The sequence below is a fragment of the Ruditapes philippinarum genome, unplaced genomic scaffold (genome assembly GCF_026571515.1).
Source record: "Ruditapes philippinarum isolate M1 unplaced genomic scaffold, ASM2657151v2 ctg9731_1_1_1_1, whole genome shotgun sequence".
Taxonomy (NCBI): Eukaryota; Metazoa; Mollusca; class Bivalvia; order Venerida; family Veneridae; genus Ruditapes; species Ruditapes philippinarum.
Window position 1 is genome coordinate 2,013 of NW_026861833.1, and position 21,667 is coordinate 23,679.

A 21,667-nucleotide genomic window follows, 5' to 3' on the forward strand; every position below is an offset into this window, starting at 1 on the left:
CAAGAAGAATTACCAGCATAGCACTTGCCTTACAAGCCTCAGTGGCAAACATTACTCAACTCATTGTTCCTCTTATTTTTATACTTGAACCATTAAACTTATATTTTCTTATATTTATGATAATACAATCATTTTTCTATCCGGCGAGTTGATGCTTTAGCATCAAAATCTCTACTTGTATAATCATTGGTGATACTGACCAACTTGATGTGGAAACATTTGCTTTATAACCCTTCATTAAACCTTTTTTAAAGACTTGTCTATTATCAATTTCTGGGGATATAAAGACAAACATGTGTAATTATACAGCCTACTTGGTTACACTAGCTGGAAATGTGTACAGGTACTAGTGACAAAGCTTCACCATTTTCGTTCCATCAGGTCAAGGGTTAAATTTGTTTTAATGTATCAATGTGTTGAACGTTTTAAAGTTAATCAACACAAGTTATTAGTAGAAAACCTTACAAGACCACTTTCAGCAGAGTCAACAACTGGCATTATTCCAGCCGAATAAAGGTAAAAACACCCTAAAATATTGGGAATATATTTTTACAATACTAGCTGTGAAATAATTAAGTGCAAATGTCTCTTTTGATAATTTTTGGTTTTGCTGGCCTGGTCTGAATATGGACGTTGATATTATAATACATGAATATAGCATAGTAGACACACACACATACATATATGTACACACAATAAGTAAGTAAATTTCCATTATGTAAATTTTCTCTTTCTTCGGGGATGTATTTCTCTTGCTGAAGAACAAAATATTCATTTCGGCATTTAAAACTAATATGATCTCAGAGATCTCACAGAGCTATTTTTACAAGTCTCTGCTGATATGAAGAAAAATTTCTTTAATTTGAAAATTTCAGTTTGTACCTTAATATTCACCTGTATATAGTATAGCATTATTATAAGAATTTTGACAGGTTATATGGCCCTTTATAACAAATCAAAATGACAGTATTTTGTTAATACCAAAAAATCCCTATCAACCCTTAAGAGCAGTCTTGACTTGATTTGAGCTAATTTAGATGTTACTGTTTTAACTGAATAAAAAAAAGAAGTCCAAAGAAAAAAGTCAAGAATTCGGGGTCAAAGACAACAAGCACAAATTATTTTCATATAAAAAGTATTATTTAATAATCAAATCATCAAAATCAACAAATATTTCAATTATATAACAAATATTGCACATTTCATATACAAGCAAATTAGAGTTACATTTAAAATTCTACATTCATGGAGATTTACAAATGTATTTACAAATAATCCTTGTAAACCTAAAGCACAAATATTCTAAACACTTAGTAATAGCTTCAAATAATATTTCTAGTACAATCACTATTTTTATAAATCTAATTTCAATACAAATGGAAGAAAGGTGTGTTTCTACTCTTCCTAATGTATTGCAATATATGAATTGTTTTGGTATGCTATTTTCTTTATGAAATGTAAAGGAAAATATTGAGTTGCAACAATGTTATATTACATGCAAGTAATATAAACAATAAAGAAATGCACAATGGTTAAATCAAATGGAAAACACATAACATCATTTTGTAACCTCATATTAGTTATCTGTGTATAAAGTAGTTTAAAAATACTGGCTGTATGTCACTTGAAAATTATGTGTAATTATGTGTCACACTATAGAAACCTCTTATCAAATATATTTTGTTTATCTGTCATTCTGGTCACTTATATTACAAACATATAATCATTTTTTAGACAAAGTTGTCATCTGACATGTCTGTAAGTTGTAAAGCAGCATTCCTTCAGATTTTCATTATATAAAAATACTTTTCTAACATTGTTTTGCCTGGTTTTACAGCACACCAACACAATTTAGGTCACATGGTGCAGAAACTGGAAAGATGACATTTACTAAGGGTCAAAACCACCTCACCTGAGATGCATAGATTCCAGTAATTTGAACCCATTTAGTTGCCTCTTACGATCATGCAGGGATAAACAGTGGTTGCAATTCTGATGAGAGGCAAACTCTCAGCCACTATTATCATTTGAAATTTTTAAAATTTGATGAATTTTAACCATACTCATATAAGCTTTATTATGATAAAAGTTTTCATGTCTACTTTCCGGAACTAACCATTACTGCTTTTCTCTTATTTGTAAAAGCATACAGGAATTCCTCTTGAAAATCTTGACGATAGAAATAATAAATTCTCTGCTAACATTTTGTGTAAACGTTGCACAAGTACACTAAAAAATTTCACCAGTAAATTTGGAGTCTTTATATAATTCATAAACCTCATTTGATTTTGTTTTAATGACTTATTAAACTTATCTGGGGGCATGCCACTTTAATATGTTAATAATAAAATGAGCATATACAAGCTGTGATGTTTCACATGCAATTATCACTTGTGTTGGTCCCTTGATATAAAATGTTCTTTCACATTTGGCTGGCTTTCTCTAGACATTTACATGCATCTTTTAATTTTCCTACCATATCCTGAAAAAAAAGAAGAGCAGATTTCATCAATAATAATACACACAAAAACTAGAACTCCGCGAGTCGGATGTGTCGCCTTGTGAACAAGGTAGTTTAGGAGAAATGGCAAGGACAAAAATGAATTATGAAAAATAACAAAGGGCAATAACTAAACAAGAGGGCCATGATGGCCCTGAGGTCGCTCACCTGTATATAGCCCCCCCCCCCCCCCCCTGGGGCAGGGCCAGTTTGGACCCCCGGGCTTTTATTTGAACAAACTTTGTAGATATTTACTTAAAGATGTTTCATGTATAATATCTAAACTCAAGCTATTTGGGTTTTTTCAAAGAAGATTTTTAAGTTTTTGCTATACACATGTAAGGAAAATCAATGACCCCCTGTGCAGGGCCAGTTTTGACCCCAGGGCTTTTATTTGAACATACTTGGTAGACACCCATTAGAACATGTTTCATGCTAAATATCTTAGCTCTAGCTCTTTGAGTTCTTTAAAAGAAGATTTTTTAAGTTTTTACTATATGCATATAGGGAAAATCAATGACCCCCTGGGGCGGGGCCAATTTTGACCCAAGGGCTTTTATTTGAACAAACTTGGTAGACACTCATTAGAAGATGTTTCATGCTAAATATCTTAGCTCTAGCTCTTTGGGTTCTTTAAAAGAAGATTTTTAAGTTTTTACTATATGCATATAGGGAAAATCTATGACCCCCTGGGGCAGGGCCAATTTTGACCTCAGGGTTTTATTTGAACAAACTTGGGTAGACACTCATTAGAAGATGTTTCATTGCTAAATATCTTAGCTCTAGCTCTTTGGGTTCTTTAAAAGAAGATTTTTAAGTTTTTTACTATATGCATATAGGGAAAATCAATGACCCCCTGGGGCGGGACCAATTTTGACCCCAGGGCTTTTATTTGAACAAACTTGGTAGACATTCACTAGAAGATGTTTCATGCCAAATATCTAAGCTCTAGCTTTTACAGTTCTTTAAAGAAGATTTTTTAAGTTTTTTACTATATGCATATAGGGAAAATCAATGACCCCCCCGGGCCGGGGCCAATTTTGACCCAGGGCTTTTATTTGAACAAACTTGGTAGACACTCACTAGAAGATGTTCATGCCAAATATCTTAGCTCTAGCTCTTTGGGTTCTTTAAAAGAAGATTTTTTAAGTTTTTACTATATGCATATAGGAAAATCAATGACCCCCCTGGGGCGGGGCCAATTTTGACCTTAGGGCTTTTATTTGAACAAACTTGGTAGACACTCATTAGAAGATGTTTCATGCCAAATATCTAAGCTCTAGCTCTTACGGTTCTTTAAAAGAAGATATTTAAAGATTTTTCTTTCGGTTGCCATGGCAACCAGAGTTCTGCATGAAATGGAATTCTTTGAACAATCTTGATAGAGCTTCATACAAAGAGTATTCCTGCCAAGTTTCATTAACATTGGCCTTGCGGTATCATAGAAGATGTCCTTAGAATATTTAAAATGTGGACGGACGACGGACGACAGACGACGGACGCCATTTGGTTGGCCATCCTAAAAGCTCACCTGCACTTTGTGCAAGGTGAGCTAAAAAATAATAAGTGCAGAGCAGCAGTTTCTGTGCACTGCACTTCTTATCAATAAGATCTATCATTCTATGATGTTTCAAGTCCATAGCTTTCATACTTGAGGAGAAATGACCAGGACAAAAATAAAGTAAGAAAATCAACAAAGGGCAATTACTCAAAAAATAAGAAATGCAGAGTATCATTTCTTATGCACTGCACTTTTTCTTAATGAGATCTATCCTCCTATGAAGTTTCAAGTCCATAACTTTTATACTTTCGGAGAAATGGCCTGGACAAAAATTAAGTATGAAAATTAACAAAGGGCCATAACTCAAAAAATAAGAAATGCAGAGTACCGATTCTTGTGCACTGCACTTCTTCTTAATGAGATCTATCATCCTATGAAGTTTCAAGTCCATAGCTTTTATACTTAAGGAGAAATTGCCCGGACAAAAATTAAAGTATGAAAATAAACAAAGGGCAATAACTCAAAAAATAAGAAAAATGCAGAGTACCTGTTCTTGTGCACTGCACTTCTTCTTAATGAGACCTATCATCCTATGAAGTTTTCAAGTCCATGGCTTTTTATACATTAGGAGAAATGGCCCGGACAAAAATAAAGTATGAAAATTAACAAAGGGCAATAACTCAAAAAATTTGGAAGTGCAGAGTACCGGTTCTTATTCACTGCACTTCTTCTTAATGAGATCTATTATCCTATGAAGTTTCAAGTCCATAGCTTTTTAGTTGAAGAGAAATGGCCTGGACAAAATTAAAGTATGAAAATTAACAAAGAGCAATAACTCAAAAAATAAGAACTGCAGAGTACTGGTCCTTGTGCACTGCACTTCGGGTTATTGAAAGAAGCATGCATACCAAGTTTGAAGTCAATCAGACTTATAGTGACTGAGTTATGCTCCGGACAAGCTTTAGGGGACGCCGACGCCGACAACGACAATGACGCCGCCGACAAAGTAACCCCTATATGTCACCTTTTCAAGGCGACACAAAAAACAATCTATGTACAGGTCTTAAACATTAATCTGCAGTATTTCTTTCATATGAAATAGAATTATCTACTGTTTACACCAGTACTAGAATAAGCTGTCTTACATCCCCCGTGTAAGAAAAGTCGCCTGCTTTAAATAACGTCATTCCCAAGCGCCTTTTATTAATGAATTGCATACTTAGAACGACGTCATTTTGCTGTTAAAAAAGCGACACTAAGGTATTAGGTTTTGCAATTAATTTCCGAAATATTATTTTAATATTTAATATGCAAGAAAAAGAATCAAACACCGGTTACCAATACCGAAAGAAATATCTTGCTTTCGGGGTACTGTTAAGCAGCAACTTGTTACAGCTGTAAACTGTTACCCCCAAGCTAGATATCCCGGTCTGTACCAGTAGCTGGTGTAAGATCCTTATATTCTTAAAATGAACTTTTCAGCTTCCATTTTTAGAGCTGTCTATTATCAACTTTGATATTTTGATGAATGAATACTTCGACAGCCAAGGTCAGACTGCATGGAAATGCAGACCAGCCTGGCACCATACTAGTGGAAAAGCCAAATCACTCTTGATTCTAACAAGAGTTAAAAGATATAAATCATTCAATGAAAATAACTATGCACTTTTCTTTAACCTGTTAAAATTTTTCATTGAAGTTGCTCAGCTGATTTTTTCCTTTTTGAATTACTGGGACCCTACAATATTTTTTTGACATGACAGGACTGGAAATATTTCTTTTCAGGATTATCTACTACTAGTATTTAATTCATGTCTGGACCAATATCTTTTAAGATAAATTTCAAATCATTCGTTCACTTTGTTTTTGCCAGAACCATCATTTCAATTGTGCAAAATTACTCCAAAACTGAACTAAGCTTTTAGCTTGGGCTAATTATTTCTTATATTACCTGAAGTTGTTCTTGAGTACATGAAAATTGAACATCTTTCAACTCCGAACATCCTGGCACCTGCAGAATAGAGCAAATATGATTAACAAAATATCAGTAAAACATGTAATTGTTATATAACAACTGATTAGTTTGAACACTCTAAACTCTATTGTGACCTTTGACCTGTGTAAATTTTAAATTCAGTACAAACTGCAATTGTTTACATCTTTATAGAGATTTGAGGCGAAGTTTACAATGCTTCTTAATATTTACAAGAATTGGTGAAATTTATTCATTATATATATTTATTTTTCTTTTGAAATATTAAGTTTCTTTCAAGTTTGAATGCTGGCAGACTCAGGATTTTTATTAGAGGGCAATATGAATTATGACGTCACTTCATTTAGTTGGTGTTAAAACTATTTGCTATCTAATTCATTCGTAATTGAAATCGAAATTGAAAAAATAAATAAATAAATATCGCATCTTGATTCAAGACTTGTAAGAATATGAGATTACATTGTAGAATTCACATGCTGATGAAAATGAGAATATAAGCAATTGAAAAAAGTCTGTTAAAAATGGGCGGGGCTTATTTTTGATATCAGGTTACTGTTGATAAAGAGTTATGTGTATTCCAAAGAGGTGTTGACATCTTGCTACTTTTCCAAAGGGGGTCACAAGTCCAAATTTTGGTGAAATGCTCTAGTTTTTGTGTGAATTTTGCTAAACAAGAGGGCCATGATGGCCCTGAGGTCGCTCACCTGTATATAGGCCCCCGGAGCGGGGCCAGTTTAAACCCCAGGGCTTTTATTTGAGCAAACTTGGAAGACACCCATTAGAAGATGTTTCATGATGTTAAGTTTTTACTACACACATATAATGAAAAACAATGACCTCCGCCACCACCCCCCCCCCCCCTTTGGCAGGGTTTAATTTAAACCCAAGGGCTTTTATTTGGACAAACTTGGTAGACACCAACAAAAAGATGTTTCCTGCTTAAATCTACTCTAGTCATTGGGTTTTTTTTAAAAGAAGATTTTTTAAGTTTTTGCTATACACCATATAGTTAAAAACAATGAAACCTCTGGGCGGGGCCAGTTTAACCCCAGGGCTTTTATTTGAACAAACTTTGTAGACACTTACTAGAAGATGTTTCATTCTTAATATCTAAACTCTAGCTCTTTGGGTTTTTTCAAAGAAGATTTTTAGTTTTGCCATACACATATAAGGAAAATCAATGACCCCCGGGGCGGGGCCAATTTTTGACCCCCAGGGCTTTTATTTGAACAAACTTTGTAGACACCCATTAGAACATGGTTCATGCTAAATATCTTAGCTCTAGCTCTATGGGTTCTTTCAAAGAAGATTTTTTAAGTTTTTACTATATGCATATAGGGAAAATCAATGACCCCCCGGGCCGGGGCCAATTTTGACCCCAGGGCTTTTATTTGAACAAACTTGGTAGACACTCACTAGAAGATGTTTCATGCTAAATATCTTAGCTCTAGCTCTTTGGGTTCTTTAAAAGAAGATTTTTTAAGTTTTTACTATATGCATATAGGGAAAATCAATGACCCCCTGGGGCGGGGCCAATTTTGACCCAAGGGCTTTTATTTGAACAAACTTTGTAGACACTCACTAGAAGATGTTTCATGCTTAATATCTTAGCTCTAGCTCTATGGGTTCTTTAAAAGAAGATTTTTAAGTTTTTACTATATGCATATAGGGAAAATCAATGACCCCCTGGGGCGGGGCCAATTTGGACCCCTGGGCTTTTATTTGAACAAACTTGGTAGACACTCACTAGAAGATGTTTCATGCCAAATATCTAAGCTCAAGCTCTGGGATTTTTAAAAGAAGATATTTAAAGTTTTTTTCTTTTGGTTGCCATGGCAACCAGAGTTCCGGATGGAATTAAATTCTTTGAACAATTTTTAAAGGTGACCACCAAAGGAACATTCCTGTGAAGTTTGGATGAAAATGGCTTAGTGGTTTATGAGGAGATGTCATTTAAAGTAAAAGTTTATGGACGGACGCCGGACGGACGGACGCCGGACGAAAAGTGATCACAAAAGCTCACCCTGTCACTTTGTGACAGGTGAGCTAAAAATATCCCATAAGTTTGATATCATACTAGTCAAATTCAGCGTGGGGGTTGGGGGAACCCCCTACCACCTCTAGATATGTGCATGAAAAAATGCAACAATTTTATCTCACCTCTGTCTTTAATGTTACAAGATACACAGCCTCGTTGACCCGCTCTAGATGATTATTCTGAAAATTTAAAACCATAATGAAACAAGTGGTGTTTATACAACAACAATAATTAATGTTACCAACAACCCTATAATGTCTGGACTGTATGCCAAATTTTCTGCTGATGGTCTTTTTAACTTCTTATCCCTCATTTTTTACAATAATTTCTCTACTGAAGAAACAAAAACTTTCATTATTATCAAGAGCTTTTGTTGCTTGTCTTTGCATGAACTGGGGAGAAAAACTCTACATATATACTAAGCTGTAACATTCCTGATACCAAAATCTTCCTCCAAATATAAACTATAAAGCCTGTTAAGTTAAATGTCAAAAACATTCTGTTAAGGTAATATTGTGACATTGCAGCTTTATTGGTGGAGGGAGACCTCAGATTATCCCAGCTTCGCTTAATTTTTTTCTTTAAATACATCTGAGAAAATCTATCCTCCATCAGCTTGCTGGATAGCTTCGTAACATAGAGTATGACAGGATATTAAAGTCAGTAACCATACCTCTTCTGCCATGAAGTCCCACCTTATTATGAATAATTTCCTAAATATATTACTCATGAACTGTAGTAATAGCTGAGACTTTATTTCATTGACAAAAGAAGGGGCCATGCCCTAAAATTTGTGTGGGAAAAACACAAAATGTGAAGAAAAAAAAACAATTCTTGGAGACCTGTATGATTTTAAAGAATTTTCCTGGGTGGGTTATTATGGAGATGGAAGCTGCCCATAAACAGCTCCTGCTGTAGAAAGAAAGTAGAAATACATGTGTATGTCCACTAGACATGAATGCCACCACTAACCAATGTTTCGTCAGTCCATCTATGTACAGCATGACTGACAAGGACCAAATTTTCAAATTGAAAGCAGTATTGTTTTTTTAATGATAAGTTAAACTTACTTTAATATAGTAATCTAATCTCCAGTCAACATCAACTATGTGTGGGGGACACGTTCCTACACTGAAATAAACATAAAATAAGTAAATAAATAGCCATTGACTTATGCCTGTGTTCAGCCATCATTATTTTCTCTTTATTTTTCCTCTGGAACAGATTCATGAAATTTACAATGAAACAAGAGCACTGCATTATGTGCTGACACCAATATGCTATTGGCAACAAGTATTAATTAGTTTTTTACAAACATTCTAAGTAACTTCTAGAAACATTGCTATCACAATAATGTCTCTTGTCTTACAACTGTGCCTTGTCAAAATACATGTAATCAAGTCCTCAAGGATTAATGAAGATTAAAGCTTTGATAGTTTTGGACATCATGACACAGCAACCACAATAGCTGAGCCCAACTTTTTTTACATATACAAACCTCTTAAACACAAAGAGAACAATTTCAACATATGTGCTAATCATTTCTTTTCAATGTGATGTCCCATTTTAGTGCTGCATACTTTAAATTCAGCACATCATGACATCATTAACAACAAGCAATTATCATAGTATTGCAAGCAATCCATAAGTCCGCTACCAGTTAGAACCCCAGCAACATTCTGATGGGCCATTGGCCATTCAATTATACCATTGAATGAATGAATGAATGAATAACATGAATGAAATTAAATCTTTTTGAGTTTTAAGTATGTCTTTATCATAGTAATGTGTCAAGTTTCCTGCCTAGTAAGGAAATTATGTTTATACAACAGATAATTAAAAGGTCCAATTTTCTCAGGATGAATAAGTATAACTAATGTTTAAACTTTTCTCTATTTTTAGTAAATTGTTTGGAAAAAATCTTTAAAAGTGATCTCAGGAAACAGTTTTTTATGAACAGACAGACAGACAGACTGAAGGAGACTCTAAAGTTATTTTTTAAACATCCCTGTAACCAAAATATAACATTTTTTTATAAACTTGTAATTAAAGTTTGAAGTAAATACCTTAAGAAATAAAGAACTTAGTGAAAAGGCGTAAAAACTAGAATAAAAAATCTTGAAATTCAGTCTATTTGTTGCCATAGCAACCAGAATTTTCCACATATGAAGGAAAGAAAAAGATGTCCATAATATCCAGACTTTCATCTAGTCATCTACCCATATTTCAAGTTTCATAAAAATATTTTCAGTACTTTTGCGTTATCACTGGATCCAGTTTATGTGTTAAGTTTGCCATATTGTCATTCTATATATTGCCATAGCAACCAGAATTTTCAACTTAGGAAGAAAGAAAAAGATATGCATAATCTCCATACTGCCATTTATCCATATATCAAGTTTCATAAAAATATTTTCAGTACTTTTGGCGTTATCGCGGGATTCAGTTTTGTGGACAAACGGACTGACAGACTAGACAGGCGGACGAAGGGTAAACCTAAAGTCCCCTCCAGTTAAACCGGAAGGGGACTAATAAAGTAAATGTCTGAATGTGACAACATCTTAAAACAATGCATGTGATACACTGTAATTTTGCGGTGTATTGTTGTTTCTGACTTTATAACATATCATGAGATAAAAAGACTCATAAATTGATATCCGTTCATATATATATATATTTCATCAGTTTCATCCAAGAAACATTCTTTTAGACTTGTTTGATATAATCATAATGTGTATGAAAAGACAACTCCTGTCATATATCTTTTAAGATCTTGAACAGCCATAGTTTTACATTCTTTATTGACTTGAACATGTTTGACTTCAGATTTATATTTCTCTAAACTCTGACAAGCAAATCAAAAGTGCTTACCTGCTTAATAAAATTTGCATCAATGGTTTCTTTGTCTGAAAATTGCACAAGAAAAACAATAACATTAGAATATAACACCAAAGGCTTCAAAAAAAAATTTGACTATTACTGTGAGTTAACTTAAATTACACTAAACAGGCTCTATAGAGTGCAAGCAGCAGTAGAAAACAGATTTGGTTAATAGTACTGCAAAAGTGCACATAGAAAAAATTCCTGCAATATCACAAAAAGATACACCATTTTAATTCAAACTACCACATTCATATCAATAAAAATCACATGAAAAACCCTCATTTCAATAACACTTTATTCCTTACTATACAAACCCTAAAAGTTCAAGATATAAATTATGATGTAACATTGTTAAATATTCTAAATCAGATTAACATCATCCTCTTTATTCAGAGAATTAAACTTTTTTTTCAATCCTTATGAATCTGCTGAATTTCTTGAATGGACTTGTCCAGCTTTAAGTTTTGGGACTTTCCATTATCATTTTTAGGGATACCAAAATTTATATCATAAAACTTCTGAGAAACATCGGCAATCTCAACTTTACATGGAAATAAAAACATATTTTAGTCACAATGCCTGGGTCTGTGCAACCCATAGCAAATCACCATGTCATTGCTTGAATCAGCATATGGACCTTATTTAAATGCAATCTCGTTAAAGCAGTAAGCATAATGCATTTTCTTCGCTAGGAGAATCAAGTTTCTATAGTAACTAGGATTCTTTAACTAATACACATATACTGTATATAACTTACATTATAAACTTTGTTAAATGTTTCTATCCTATCACTGGCATATTTGCATTCCTCCAACACTGAACTGGAATACAATATTATAATTATAGTCAGGTGTACACATAATAATGGATGAACATGATATCATGAAAATTGTAACCGCAATTATTCCTTACAAATACAGTAAATGTGTAATGTAATAAATAGTAATAGTTAAACCCTAAACCTGGTGATTATCTAAAACAGACTTGGCCATCTTTAAATCTGGACAAAACAATTTTATCATTTTTTAAAATTTCTAAATAGTTTATGACTGAATAGCAAGCAGTGCAGATCATGATCAGACGGCAAATAATTTTCATATTTTTTAGAAATAAACTCCAAGCCTATGATATTGTTTACCTTTAACTCAATCCACTTCTAAATTATTCAGTACTTTTCAAAATTATTCAAGACTTTTTTACATTTTAACTTTGATAAATTCAACATTCATGCACAGATAATTATGATTAAGGCTATATTGATATTGAATTAAAGGTTATATTATTGAAATAATACGAGCCTCGTCATAACAAAACCAACATAACGTGTTTGCGACCAGCATGGATCCAGACCAGCCTGGGCATCAGGGTCCATGCTGTTCGCTTACAAACTCTAAAACAAGTAGAGAAACTGATAGCGAACAGCATGGATCCTGATCAGACTGCGTGGATGCGCAGGCTGGTCTGGATCAATGCTGGTCGTAAACGCTTTATGTTGGTTTTGTCATGGCGCGGGTCATATATCAAAGAATCTATACATACCTGATAGAATTGTTATCTAGATCATGTTTTGTTGCTTCAGTAACCAAGGTAACCATTGATGAATATGTTTCCTTCACAACAGCCTGGTCTAATTCTCGAAAGGATGGATCCTCTTTAAAAATAGAACAAAAATAATGTTGTTAACGTCCATATTATGATATTTCTTAAGTATGAAAGGGATAATTTGTTCTGTTTACAGTGTTCTTATTTGCTATTTATAAACAAGATACCAAGTAAATGGAAATAAGAAATGTTAAATAGACTTGATGATATCTATGATGCATATGAGATATATTTTGGTGCCTTGAATGAATTCCTCAATGATCCAACAAGTACATTTATTCCAACAGTTATTTGGGCAAAAATATTAACTTCTAACTTATTATATTGCTAGCGGCAAATTTTTTGACGGAAGTACAGAAAAATTATGGGTAGTTTTTAGTTTTCCTGCTCTTCATCGGAGGGAATTTTGGTTCCCTGTCCTATTATATTTGGACAATGCCGAGAGTCAGTGCCAGCAATTTACCTGCACTATTATTTACCAAAGCATGCTGTTAAACAGTTTTTCTGGTTTCCTGTCTCATTATGGTTCCAATTTTAAATTGGCATTCCAGAGCCCCCTGCCAATTAGCATTATTCCAATGTGAAGTGATGTGAACATACGTTTTCCCAAAATGGGGTTCTTAGTTTGATGAATTTATCATATTTACTTATGAAAAATTTTGACTGATTCATGTACATTCTTCAGTTTTGATAAATTACAGTCAAAATAATTACCTTTATAATTATGCATTGTATCCATATAATAATGAAACAAGATTGCATTTGTGAAAAATGCTATGCCAACGCATTAATACAACACTAAATAGTAGTTTTAGTTTCTGTTTTAACTATGTGTACATAATGAAAATCAATGCTGCCAGGCAGGGCCAATTTTGACATCTGAGGGGCAAAATTTGAACAACTTTGGTTGATCATGTTGTTGCATTCATGTGAACCGATTCTAAATAAAAGTATTTGTTGTTGTTGTTGGTGGTAGAGGACCTTTAGATGATATTATATAGCAAATATCAAAGCTCTAAAGACAAGAAGATAATTTAAGTTTTTATTATATGTACATAGTGAAAATCAATGACCTCCGGGCGGGGCAAATTTTTGACCCCAGGGCAATAATTTGAACAATCTTGGTAGAGGTCTACCAGACAATGCAGGCCTTTTTTCCCCTATCCCAAAGGTCCGAATATCGGCTCCATCCAAATTATGTTTTTTTTCCCAATCCAAAAAAAATATGTCCAATCTAGAAGTCAGCAATTTGAAAGAAAAAGTACCACATTTTCAATTTTGGTATCGTGAAATAGCGTTACGGAAGTTTCGGATATCTTTCAATTTCTACATTTTTTCAGTTTTACATTTGTACACATTTTAGCCTGTCCTTGTATTTTTGATATGACAGAAAAAGCTGAACATTTTAAGTAAGATTTATTTAGATTTATTTTAACAATTGTAACACCTTGACCAAATTGGCAAATTTCACAATAACTTTTTTCCCAAACTGGAAAATTTAACGACACAAATTTGCCATGTGGCGTTTTCCAAAAAGGGCCTGCAATGCCTTATGCAAAATATCTATGCTCTAAGCCTTGTGGGTTTTTACAAGAAGATAATAATTACTATCAACAAGTTCTGAGATCTTCCTTTCTCTCACATTGAAAAATATGAAAGTGACTTACAAAATATTAAATATAGCATTTAAATTGAAATTTATACATAAATTGCAGTTTGTAGCCGTTTATTATCAGAAATTTTTATTACTTACTTTCCAAAATATTTATAATGATGATTTAATCACCATTTATTTGCTTAATTTCTACACAAAACTTCTGAGATCGTCCTTTCGCTCACATTGAAAAATACAAAAGTGTCTTATAGAATATTAAATGTAGCGTTTAAATTAAATTTTATATAACCTGGAACCCCGTTGTATCGATCTATTTACCCAAAAATCACAACTGCAGTTAAAAAAAAATAAATTTCCCTGAATCTTTATTTTGTACAATTTATTTTAATCCTTTTTTCATGGTATTTACACGGCAAATATCAGTGATATATTAGTCTTTAGTTCTGGAATATACGGATATTTCCGACATATCAAACAGGTTGAAGAATTAGGTCACGCCATTATATTGATGCATTGTGTGAATTGCTCAGTTAGTCAAAGTTTGGAAAGCCTGAACCATCTTTATGTAAATATGTTAGATTTTTCAGTAAATTAGAAACACAGATTCTGTCTGTTTTAAAATGTCAGCATAAATTTAGGAACTTTTAACAAAGTAAATGTACTTTTAATAAGAACACACTATTTATAAGACTATTTATTATCTTTAATGTCTTAAGGTATGGAAACGTGTTTTTGATAATTGCTAAGGCAAAAAACAAATGCAAAATATTTTCGTGACACTGTTGTAAATGTAAACAATCATTTGGTGGCGCATTTTTCAACATATCGAAAGATTTGTAAATATGATGATACAATGAATAGCACACAGAGCCAGCAAAATCTGATTTTGACTGTACTTGACTGTTTTCATGTAAATCATGTTTTAACTTGCCCGTATGATTATAATTTTAATACATAGTTAATTTTTGAAAATCTTCACTTGTCTGTACAGTCTGTGGGACAACCTGAATTATATGGACAATTGATTTTGCTGGCCCTGGCACAAAACAATGGGGTTCCACTATATAAATTGCAGTTTGTATACGTATATTATCAGAAATCTATAATATTTATTGTATACTCCATTTATAAGCATGATCATTTTTATATGCAAGTTGAGCGATCTTCCTTTTGCTCACATTGAAAAATACGAGTGACTTAAAAATATTGAGATAAATTTGCTTCTGGGCAAAGCTTGACCGACAAAAACCATGCCTGTGACGTCTAAATTTTAGGTCAGGGTATCGCATTGTAACATGGCCAGCGATTGGCTGAAAAAAAAAGTGCAGGGAAAACCATATGATTCAATTTATACATGAGGTGATTGGATGAAAGTTGAGTATTTTTAAGTTTAAAAACTAACTTAACAAGCATTTGATAGTATTGCGGGCAATACAGTAGTCCCCTACCGGTCCCTCAAAAAGTTCTTTAATTGTCATACACTCCTGTATATTGCCATTTATAATGAATTTGAGGATGAAGTCTGTATTTGAAAATATCAACCACAAAACATAATAAAATAAGTTTGTCTATATCACAGTAATGTGTTAAGTTTCCATGCTTAGTAAGGAAATTATGTTTATACAACCTTGTCATATTATTTAAAGTAAATCCTATAAGGAATGAAGAAGTTGGAGTGAAAATACCAGTTTCTCGAAAAAAATCTAAGTTCAAGGGGGACATAATTCTGGAAATAGTCTTGCTAGAGTATTTAACCTTCTCAAAAATGTCGAGTGATAATAAGAAACATATATATGAAGTTTGAAGTAGATACATTAGGAAATAAAGAAGTTATTTAAAAAAGACAACATTTTTTCCCCTAAAAAATCTAAGTTCAAGGGAGGTAATACTGATATTTTTTGTGCTAGAGTTATAAGCCTTGTCACATATGATGTGGTTGATGACCAGAAACTTATATTTAAAGTTTGAAGTAAACACCTTAAGAAATAAAGAACATATAGTGAAAAAGCTGAAAAATTTAAATCAGAAATCTTGAAATTCAGGCTATTTGTTGCCATAGCAACCAGAATTTTCAACATAGGAAGAAAAGAAAAAGATGTGCATAATCTCCAGACTGCCATCTACCAATATTTCAAGTTTCATAAAAATATTTTCAGTACTTTTTGAGTTATCACTGGATCCAGTTTATGTGCTAAATTTGCCATATTTTCAGACTATTTGTTGCCATAGCAACCAGAATTTTCAACATAGGAAGAAAAAAAAAATGACGTGCATAATCTCCATACTGCCATCTATCCATATATCAAGTTTCATAAAAATATTTTCAGTACTTTTTGCGTTATCGCGGGATCCAGTTTTGTGGACGGACGGACTGACGGACTGACAGACAGACGGACAGACAGACAGACAGACGGACAGACGGACGGAGGGTAAACCTAAAGTCCCCTCCGGTTAAACCGGTAGGGGACTAAAAAGCAGGGCTCATCCGGAAGGGCGATTCAGGCGAAAACTTTGCCGTGTATATTCCAATTTCGCTCTTCCGATTGATCAAAGAGAAGTCAACATCGCCGATAAAATCTTAATTCCCAAATAGTAATTACTTAGCGATGTAAAGAGCAGAGATTGTATCCGCCCATATGACGACCGCTAATTGTCATTATCCAATCAGAGCGTCGCTTTATCACGCCCGTTTAACTCACAACGAGTGAAAAATGTCCATCGGTAAAAATGTTGTGAGCAACTTCCGTTCCTCGTTGTGAGCACCCATCTTTGACGTATGACACGATAAACAAGGTGAGTTTTTCATAATTTTTAAAGATTACAGACATTCATGTAAAAGTATCGAAATGCAGTTAGCTAGCGATGTGTTTTCCGAGTATGCACATGTAAAGATATTGCCTGTTGGTGGACAATTTGATGGAAATACCGTGCGACGCAGTCACTCGGGGTAGCAGGAAAACTGGAGACAACTTCTCTTTGGACCTAATTTAACATTGAAAACGTCGATTCTGGTGACGTTTTGTGCATTCTAACCTTAAACAGATGCCCACAAGTCTTCAGCGTAAATTATTATCTGAAAGTCTTCATAGAAACGAGGATATACCCTTTTTTGCTTTAATCCTCGTTGTGAGCACCATAACCTCGTTGTGAGCGAGACAAGCGCAGTGCGTGTATGTAATTCAGATGTGAAAATATAATTTTCAATCTACCACAGCAATTAAAACGTTTTTGCACAGCAGCATTTCTTTGCAAGACGTTGTGCATACACCAAAGGAAGGCATATTAGTTTTGAACTGTCCGTCTGTCAGTCCGTCAATTTGTCCGAAAACTAAACATTGGCCATAACTTCCGTATTAGTAAACGAATTTGATTCATATTTGAACACAACATCCCGAAGAACAGGACCTTCCTACGGACCTGTATTTTTTCACTTTGGCCCCTGAATGGCCTTTACCTTGAAGGTCAAATTGTCCAAAAACAATTAAGATTTGGCATATTGTTTAGGCACAACACATCTTTGGACAAGGCCTTTCAGCTATCCTATATTCTTTTGACCTTGACCCCTGAATGACCTTCACCTTGAAGGTCAAATTGTCCAAAACTAAAAAATTGGTCAAAACTTCCTTATTAGCATACGGATTCTACTCATATTTTGAAACAACAAACAGACAAGACCTTCAAACTGATCTGTATTTTTTTACTTTGTACCCTGAATGACCTAGAACATCCAAAAACTTTAAACATTGGTCATAACTTCTTTATAAGTAAGTGGAATTAATTCATATTTGGACACAATGCCCCTTTGGACAAGACCTTCCAACTGACCTATATTTATTTCACCTTGACCTTGAATGACCTTCACATTGAAGATCTTATTGTCCAAAATCAAATAATCTATCTGGTCCATAAATCAAAGGACAAAACGCCACTTCGGGGGCATTGTCAACTTACCGTGATAGTTCTTGTTTTTCATAACTTGGTCAGTCTTCAGCTCAGGATAAACATATGTATGTGTGTATCCCACAGATTGTGAAATTGTTGAAATATTCATAAACTCCCCGTGATGTTCACTCGTGCCACACTAGAGTATACGAAATAAAATAGCTAATTTACCTCCACTGATTAGTTCTTCTGTTAATCTGATGACTTGTGAATATGAAAAATATTATTTTCAAAAAAGAAGAACTATTGCAAAGAAAAACTATTGTACAAAAACGTTTTGATTGCTTTTGGTAGATTGAAAATTGTATTCTTGCCATTTGAATTTCATATTAAAACCAGACAAGGACTGCGCTTGTCTTGCTCACAACGAGGTTATGGTGCTCACAACGAGTATTGAAGCAAAACAGGGTATATCCTCGTTTCTATGAAGACTTTCAGATTACAATTTACGCTGAAGACTTGTGGGCATCTGTTTTAGGTTAGAATGCACAAAACGTCACCAGAATCGACGTTTTCAATGTTAAATTAGGTCCAAAGAGAAGTTGCCTCCAGTTTTCCTGCTACCCCGAGTGACTGCGTCGCACGGTATTTCCATCAAATTGTCAACCAACAGGCAATATCTTTACATGTGCATACTCGGAAAACACATCGCTAGCTAACTGCATTTCGATATTTTTACATAAATGTCTGTAATCTTTAAAAATTATGAAAAACTCACCTTGTTTATCGTGTCACACGTCAAAGATGGGTGCTCACAACGAGGAACGGAAGTTTCTCACAACATTTTAACCGATGGACATTTTTCACTCGTTGTGAGTTAAACGGGCGTGTTTATACTACCCTTCTACCTGTAAGCGAAGCGATAGACCGCCTACTCTAAACAGTAAATAATGAGAGCATCGGCCCGAAACGGTATATAGTTTTGCGAGTTTAATACGAGATTTGGCGATAATTATACATTGTTTTTTCCCCGATTATCTAAACACGTGCAATCTTCCCTAATTGATATACACGATGCACTTCGATGGTGGGTTTTTAACCCGAGTAAAGGCGATGTGCAATGGATTTTTCACGGCTATCACAAAACTGTTAGTCAATTAAAAATAATCAATTTTATTAATGATCAGCGACCGGATTAAAAACTTAATCATAGTTTTGAATGATTTCAGTCTGTTAACATCATTTTTTACTGTAAATTGTTATGTCGCTCACGTCATGGCTACAAGTAGCCCAACAAATTGTGCGCTTTAGGGCTTTTTTGTATATTCGGTGGTCGACAGACATCTATGAAATATCAGATTATAAAATCGGTCTGTCTTGCCGTCGAAATATTGAGACTAGGCTACAAGGCGAAATGCCGAAACCGAGCAGTTAGTTACTGATTCTGATAGTTACACCTACGCAAAAATTTAAGAAAGCCAATTCGCAAAAATCTTGCAATTGGTATGTTGTAGACAGTGGGGGTGTTTGACATTGTTCTCTTTGTAGAAATGCCAAATTTGACACAGTTTACGCACGTGGGTAAGACATATCGGTCGTATATCATGACAACAAAATTTGTCAGGAAAGAAGTGTTCTTATTGTTTCAATATATATATTTGTTTTAATGTCGTAAATATGACGCTCAGATTAAGATTTATCAATATTGTAAATTTTAAAAAGCATTATTTATAAAGATACTACCGAATTTAACGTTTCATGAAAATGAAGGGAGGTAATAAGAAATTAATTTTCTACAATTTCTCAGTCAAATTTTTCAATAAGAAATGAATGTATGTAATTTTAGTGATCAAATATAATGTGCACAAATGTTTGCAGTACATATTTTACATATTCTTTGATGTTTGAAAATTGTTTTATAAGCATAATTATATGCATATAATCGTGACATTACAACAATCTGTACATTGTAAGAAATTTATGTTACCAGAACAGAATAGAACAGATATTATTAGTCAATATCCAATGTGACTTCATCTTCTTTTAAAGGTGAGGAATGTATTAAAAGTAAAAAATATGAAATTGATTTTATCATCATATCTTTTCTTACACATTATTATCAACAAATGTACATGAAAATATATAAACACATATTTAGAGAAAGCTTATAAATAGCTGATCAATAGATATCAAAAATAATTTTTTATGTTCATATTTGCAGCTCAAAAACATTTAGATGCCATTGCCAGATCTACTACTAAATAATTAATCTACTTTTAATTTATACTACCATGAATTAATCTACTATTAATAAATAAACTGGAGAAATATTATAAGTGATGTTAATTGTGTTTATATTATAATTAAAGGATGTATAGCCATGCATGTTAATGCATACACATTGGGTTGTTTCCCTTCTCCCTAATTTTCGCAAGGTCGTCACTTCTCCCTAAAATTTCCCCCCAGGATGAGCCCTGAAAAGTAAAACTACATTGTTTTCTGCAGAAAATGAAATATTTCACAAGTCTCTGTGATAATTTTGACTTGGATATTTGCATATATAGCGAGCTCAACGAGCAAGCCCAAAGGGCCTGCTCGCAAAGCGAGCTTTACGGTAACGCGAGTACCTACTAGCTGATGGTTTTGAACTTTCGTCAGAAGTACCGAATTGGACACATCGCAACTTTTTGAATTACGAGATAACGATAAAAGCCGATGTACTCTGATTGAAAACGGAAGCGTAGACTGGTGTCCTGCGCACTTATATGGGAACCATTATACTTTATAGAAAGGGGGAACCAGAATAAACAGAAGCAGTTTATAAAGCCAGTTTATAATACCGAATGACAATTTTAAAACAGATGTAAAATAAAAATAAATTATTATTTTAAACTACTTTACAGTAAGAGCAAATAAGCTCGCTTTGAGGCTTTGCCTTTTTCATATTAAAAAGTGTATGTCAGTCCTGCGATCAGCAGAAAATTTCAATGAAATAGGGGTAATCCTCTTTGAAGTCATTTTGCAAAAAATTTGGTTAGCTACCCCTATATAACAGGAACATTTTTATGTGTCAGGCATTTCATTTTGCTAGAAAAATTACCTCTTTAGCATGAAAACTCAATTTTAAGGTAGGATTAGGGACTGTAAATCTATGGAAATATCAATGTGAGTGTCTGACCTATTTTGGACTAATTTCACCCCACCCACTCTCCTAAAACTCACTGGCGATGAGGTTTCTGTGCCTTTCATCCAGAACTCCATCAAATGCTCGCGTAACCAAAACTTTATAACTTTTATCTGGTATTTGAGAGCTCTCTCCAGCAACTGCCAACCCATCCAAAACTGATTGAGACAATTCCATTTTATTTTACAATTTTTCGCCCACTTTCACTTGATTACAAGCGCTTCGTAACACTGACGACCTTTTAAATTACCACCAAGTAAATTAAATACAGCAAAGAAAGGAAACACACAGGGTACAGTAACCTGATGCATTAAAATTTGAAGATCTTATGAATAGTTAAAACAAGTCACATTTAAAAACCTTGCTTTATTTTGTAATGAAATAAATACACCGTGCAAACATTAAGTATAATGTTATATCATTAGTCTTCTAGAAATTTTGTTATTGAATCATGAATTCTGGTTATTAA

At 33.7% G+C, this 21,667-nt stretch overlaps 1 protein-coding gene across 1 annotated transcript; it reads right to left on the minus strand.

Moving 5' to 3' along the window:
• Positions 1–1,118: 1,118 nt before the first annotated feature.
• Positions 1,119–21,432, minus strand: LOC132716976 (COMM domain-containing protein 3-like). The gene is made up of 8 exons (XM_060700322.1): positions 21,237–21,432; positions 12,455–12,566; positions 11,673–11,736; positions 10,904–10,938; positions 9,103–9,163; positions 8,155–8,211; positions 5,953–6,012; positions 1,119–2,482 (listed from the first exon to the last, which is right to left on the minus strand). The coding sequence occupies exons 1-8, from the start codon at positions 21,373–21,375 to the stop codon at positions 2,423–2,425; spliced, it is 588 nt and encodes a 195-aa protein (XP_060556305.1). The 5' UTR covers positions 21,376–21,432; the 3' UTR covers positions 1,119–2,422.
• Between the last annotated feature and the right edge of the window lie 235 nt (positions 21,433–21,667).

Coding starts and splice junctions, on each gene's coding strand:
- LOC132716976 (XM_060700322.1), bottom strand. CDS start 21,375: ATGGAATTGTCTCAATCAGTTTTGGATGGGTTGGCAGTTGCTGGAGAG. Junction 12,567..21,236: donor GCACAGAAACCTCATCGCCA/GTGAGTTTTAGG, acceptor CTATTTTTAAAG/AGGATCCATCCTTTCGAGAA. Junction 9,164..10,903: donor ATGCAAATTTTATTAAGCAG/GTAAGCACTTTT, acceptor TGTTTATTTCAG/TGTAGGAACGTGTCCCCCAC.